The 5,935-nt window shown below is 37.7% G+C and overlaps 1 protein-coding gene across 3 annotated transcripts in view; it reads left to right on the top strand.

Annotated features, from left to right (window-relative positions):
* col22a1 (collagen, type XXII, alpha 1) overlaps window positions 1-5,935 on the top strand; it is a 107,398-nt gene that overhangs the window by 63,856 nt on the left and 37,607 nt on the right. For all 3 annotated transcript variants that reach the window (XM_015398287.1, XM_015398288.1, XM_015398289.1), the window contains 7 exons: window positions 2,058-2,111; window positions 2,216-2,260; window positions 2,352-2,414; window positions 4,737-4,790; window positions 4,900-4,941; window positions 5,046-5,078; window positions 5,282-5,335. In XM_015398287.1, the coding sequence (XP_015253773.1) occupies window positions 2,058-2,111; window positions 2,216-2,260; window positions 2,352-2,414; window positions 4,737-4,790; window positions 4,900-4,941; window positions 5,046-5,078; window positions 5,282-5,335 (345 nt within the window). The remainder of the gene's footprint in view (window positions 1-2,057; window positions 2,112-2,215; window positions 2,261-2,351; window positions 2,415-4,736; window positions 4,791-4,899; window positions 4,942-5,045; window positions 5,079-5,281; window positions 5,336-5,935) is intronic.

Here is a 5,935-nt window from a genome sequence, read left to right as displayed (position 1 = left end):
AAAATCAGGAAAACAGGCAGACTACAGAATGGGAACGTATCACAAAAACACACGAATAACCTGGCGCTGATGGCAAACACACAACCTAAATAGTAGAGGAAGCAGGTGAAAATGATCGGCGATAATCAGCCGCAGAACCAATTAGACAGGGGAGCAAGGAGCAAAGGATAAAACCAAACCATTAGCGCCAAGATCATGACAAAATTTGATCTTGTAGCAGGGCAATGATCCGAGGATACCAAAAAGGCCATATTTTGATGGATCAAAGAAAAGAAAAGGGCAGAATTTTTAAGTTGCCTGGTCAAATTTCAGACTAAAATCCCTTTGAGAGGCTTTGCCAGGACCATAATCAGATAGTTTACACCTTCTACTGTGGGTCGATTGAAAACTATTTAGCAAAATGGTGATCCAAGAGTCCTCCAGAGCCACTTCCAAGTCTACTGTTAGTTGGTAATCCCTTGTTGGCAGTTTGCCTCACCAAGGGTTGCAAAAGTAACTGTTAAGGATTAGGAAGATATTGGAATCTTGTTTAGATCATTTAGGTGAAATCATGATTTCAAAACTATATTCACTTCAATTCAGTTTATTTTTTTTGTAGCACGAATTCACAAGTCATCTCAAGGAACAGAGACAATTTATCAGGTCATCCTATTATGTTGGTTCAGTGTTCTATCTAAGAAAAAAGAGCTGATTGCATCCAGTCATTGACTTTGCAGAGTTCTTTCCTCCTGAATGAGCATGTAGAGATGGTAGATATTAGCTCGCATTGGGTCATTGACTCTACAGCAATCCCTCACCATGAGCATCCATGCAGTGACATGAACAGGAAAAAATCTAACTAGAACAAACTTCCAAGAGTATAAGCAGCCTTTTCCAGTGGCTTACTGGGGGTTCAAGGAGACAGAAAGAGATGTACAAAAATAGAATCGCTCCTTAAATACTTTCTACGTTGAGAAAGGTAACTATAAACTTTCTCCACAGTTGGCTCTGTCTGGGAAAGAAACAGTCAAGTTTCAGTCAGTTTCCCTGTCAAAGTGATGAAAGAGAGCACATAGTGTAGGTTACAGTGAAAGTTGATCCAAGATCTATGTCTAGGAGAGTAACAGGAATAAGCACTGAAAAATGGGCAAAACTTGCATAAAAATTGCCTAGCTGATATTTCTCTTAATGAATGTGTCACCGCCAAACACGGATCTATCAGATGAGACTACTATGATTAGTAAAAGCAGAGACAACATACAGTTAGACTAGGAACTAAAAAGCACTGCAGAATGTGAGATTAGAGATAAATTGATGCAGAAAAATGAAAAGTGGTCCCTATGTCCTCCAGCAGCCTAAGCCGATAGCAGCATAACAGTAGAAAAAGCTCATGATTGTCATGAGTTTACTAAGGTTCAGACCCAAATGCAGAAGACCAAACAGGGAGACCAGGGAAAAGGTTTAACAGGTTTTATTGAAGAGATAATTCAGAGAGAAGTGTTGCTCTGTGTCTTCCCCTCACTTAAAAGTGAGGGGAAGACACAGCGGTTAGTTCAGGCTCAGTGGGAAATTTGACTCGTGAATTTGGAGAAGAAGATTTGGTTGCTGACTCACGTTTCCATAGAAGTTGTTGAATCCTTGACTCCAGTCTGTATGCTGTAGTTCCAGTGTTTGTCTGATTCAGTGGAGGGCGGAACAGGGTTTACCCAGAAAGCGGTTGTTATAGATGAACGGAGAAACAGCAGCTTAAAAATGCTCCGTTAACGAGGAAACAATCAGCAGGTGTCTGAGGAGGCGGACCAGAGCTAGGCGCCTCCTGGTGGATGAAGTGAGACAAACACAGACACACAGACAGGAGTCCTAACAATGATGACCTGAGCTACTCCTACAAATACAAACTTTTATTTTATGATATGATACATCTAAATGTGACAGATACACGAAAAAAGAAGACATCTTAAACATAAAAAAGTGGTGCATTTCTAATCTCAAAGTCCCTTTGACATATTTTCCATCACCAAAATGTTCTTTTTGTTTAATTCGGTTGACGATCTCTTAATGATCTTGTATCCTTAAAGGGACCCAGAGGAGAAAGGGGAGCAGATGGTTTTCCTGGCAAGCCTGGACCTAAGGTACTGCTTCTTAATCCAACCCTGTAACACCCATAAACCTGGGAGATGGCTTCAATCTCTGCATGTAAAGCTAACATTTCAATGGCTATATGTTTTATCGTTAGGGTGACGAAGGGCCTCCTGGACCACGGGGCCCTCCTGGGGAGAGAGTAAGTTCAGACCTGCATCCCCTCTTTCTGAATTATCATTCTTATAGTTAAAAAGGGAAGTAGTCCATGATGTTGTGTGACTTTTTTAAAGGGAGAAGCTGGCTCCCCTGGTCAACCAGGTGCAGATGGAGCTCGAGGAGAGAGAGGAATTCCGGTAGGAACCAACATCAAAATAACGATTCAAATCTAAATGATTGTTTCATACACAAATACAGACCTATTTTTCTGTACTTGGATAGATTCTCTTTAACACTGGGTGAAATATTACTTGTTATGATGCAAAAGAATAGTTATGAGGCTCCCATCAGTTAATCTGGTCACTAAAACATCAATAATAGCTTATAAGCTTAGCTTGGTAGTTTTTTTTACTTTGGACCAAAGACATAATGAATGACAACATGCAGAAGAAAAAACAAGCCGTATATAAAATCACTTCAAGGATTTTAAACTGTTCCAATTTATCTCTGACAATTGGAAAACAATCAAGTTTTTCCTCATTTATCCACATAATTTAGATCAATCTATGCGTTTGTCATCTCTGAACGTGGTTTCCCAATGACTGCTTCAGAAAAGCATCCCCACTACATAATGCCATCGCAGTATGTATCATTATGGGGAGGATGTATTTGTGGTGCAGGTTTATTTCCCAACACACAGCCTCTCATCAGGCCAAAAAGGTAACATTTTGGTCCAATCTGATGAAATCATCTTGTTATGATGTTTCCGCTGTCCTACCAGGCTTGTGGCAAACTGCAGATGGGACTTCTCATTGTTTTCTTCTTCGATAGCAGCTCTCTTTATGTGCTTTAATAAAAATCATTTGTGGAATTGAATACTATTAGTTATCCTGCAGACAGGTTCTCCCACCTGAGCTGTGAGTCTTTGTAGACTTTGTAGTCTTTGTCCTTCAGAGTTACCATCACTGCAAAAAATGTAAATCTAAATAAGTCATTTGTTCTTAAATAAGTGCATTTTTTCTTGAATTGAGGAGGTAAGTGAGACACTTTGCCAATGGAACAAGACAATTTACATTTGAAATAAGAAAAAACTATTGCATTATCTTATTTCAAGTGCATATTATCTAATTATCTTATTTTAAATGTAAAAATACTCATTCCATTGGCAAACTATCTTATTTACCTGCTCAAATTAAGGGTAAATACACTTGATTTAAGAAATTTTTACTTAATTTCAGATCGTTTTTGCAGTGTGGGGATTCTTAGGTGCCTGTCTGCACTGGAAAAACGATCTAGCAATAGGTAAAAAATGTCTTACATTAAGTGTATTTACTCTCAATAAGATGACGTGCCGATGTAATGGAGTATTTTTACTCTTAAAATAAGATAATTTGATAAAATGCACTTGAAATAAGACAATGCAATTGTGTTTTCTTATTTTGAATGTAAATCGTCTTGTTCCATTGGCAAAATGTATCTTTTACCTTCTCTATTCAAGAACAAATGCACTAATTAAAAAAAAAGACTTATCTAGACTTCGACTTTTCCAGTGTGATGCTATTCTTGCTACGTTGGAAAAACAATCTAGAAATAAGTAAATTGTATTTACCCTTAATTTGAGCAGGTTAATAAGATGATCTGCTAATGGAATGAGTATTTTTACTCTTAAAATAAGATAATTCGATAAAATGCACTTGAAATAAGACAATGCAATTGTGTTTAGGTATTTTAAGTGTAAATTGTCTTGTTCCATTGGCAAAATGTATCTTTTACCTCCTAAATTCAAGAACAAATGCACTTATTTTAAAGAAAAATGACTGATCTAGATTTTGATTTTTTTTCCAGTGCAAGCCTATTGGTAAATAAAGGGTTTTTAAACTGCAGCTCCGGGGCCCACCTGGCTCTTTGTAGCCTCTACAATGGCCTTTATTAGTGGCCTAAAATGATACACAGAGGCAGCTAATGTATTGGTCCTAAAGCTTTGCTGTGTATTTCAAATAATATTTGAATCTTCACAACAAAGTAACAAAAATCTGTTTTTTAGATCTACTTTTCTTGTCATTTGCTTGGAAATCATGTTGTTTTTTTTGTAAATTGTTTGTTTGTATCACATAATATCCTACGATAAAACACCCATGGTACATCTTTATGAAGTTTTCTGTGTTTTCTTAGTTTTTAAAAGCTGAATATACAAATGAATTGTTGGTTGTTGGACATGTCAGCAGATTTCCTACATCAGGTATATACTGTAACAAAAAAACAATAAGATTAGTTTTATTGAAAGGTTATAAAATATTTGCGGCTCTAAATGCCTTTAACTCAGCCAGACTCAGGTCAAAATGACTGTTTGGATTTTAAAGATTGCAGACCCCTGGTGTAGGTGGGCAACCATGCCTTCGTCTAACTGATAAACTGAGGTCAAATATTGTAAAATCTGTGGCTATAACCGGTCAAACTATAAAAACAGCTCAGGAAATGAGTAGAAAACATGTTTATGGCTTCTTCTTTTTTACATACAGGGAGAAAAAGGAACAGAGGGACGATTTGGGCCAAAAGGTGAAAAGGGTGACAAGGTAAATGTTGATAAACTGTTCAAAATGGCTGTGGTGGTTGCCCAGCATTGTTGGCCAAACTGAGGACATTTAAATGCAGAATCTGTGAACATGGCGTCTCTTGCCTCAGGGTGAAGTTGGACCGAGAGGACTCCCTGGGGTTCCAGGAGATGTGAGTTGAGTACCAGCTGTTTTCCATGTACACTACACCATTTACAGCCCTGTAGCAGACTGCAGTTTAATTGACCATATACTGTTGATGTGTTGTGTTGGCAGGTTGCGAACGTAATCCCTGAGCCTGGAGAACCAGTGAGTAGACCCTTTTTTTTTAATCAGAAAATACTTCTCTGCCTTAACTTTATGCTTTAATTTTAAGCTAGTACTATTTTTAGGTCAAAATTAAATGTTTTCTTAATGTTTTATTGGTAATAAGGCAGTGCTTTCTTAATGATCTGCTTACCTCAGCATCTTGTCTTTATTCCTGAGCTCGTTGTCCTTTCCTGCACTTACAGGGGAAGCCAGGAGAGAAAGGAGAAAAGGGAGAACAAGGAAATCCAGGAGAGATGGTGATGCTTTTCTTAAAAGCTTTTTTTTTTTTTTTAAAAACAACTAAATGCACATCTGGTAATGTGCTCAGATGTCCACTAGATGTCAGCAGAGATTTTCCAAAGCAGCTATGAGATTGTCCTATAGGACCATAAAGCTATTTAGGACATCATGTTCAGTCCAGTTACTGCACTTAAATGAGAATAAAAGTCCATTTACCACTTTCATATTATCAATGTTTTTGTAATAGAGTCCTTCAAATTAATTCAGTCAAGGAAATGGACAATGCTTAGCAGATCATCTTTATTACAGCCCATTTTTCTCTTACAGGCTTCCAGGTCCTTTTAGGACTCATTCTAAAATGTTGCTTTTTTTAAGCCTTTAATACTCTTGAGCCTCATGCACATTCAGAACCCAACTAAGACCTTAAGGTCATTTAAACAAGTCTTTTTGAAGTAACTAGATCAGAGTGAGGTACAAACACCAGGAGGATGAAAAGGTCTTCTGAGTCTGGGTCCAGGTTCTGGAGCAAATGACCTCCTGACATTCAGATCACTATGCTGTTTAGACCAGATTTAAAACATACAGGTTCAGACTGGCTTTGAACATTCAGTAGCACG

This window comes from Cyprinodon variegatus, unplaced genomic scaffold, assembly GCF_000732505.1.
Source record: "Cyprinodon variegatus isolate N-32 unplaced genomic scaffold, C_variegatus-1.0 Scaffold923, whole genome shotgun sequence".
NCBI classification, from domain to species: Eukaryota; Metazoa; Chordata; class Actinopteri; order Cyprinodontiformes; family Cyprinodontidae; genus Cyprinodon; species Cyprinodon variegatus.
Note: the sequence above shows the minus strand (reverse complement) of the source record. Positions and strands in the feature narration are given on the sequence as shown.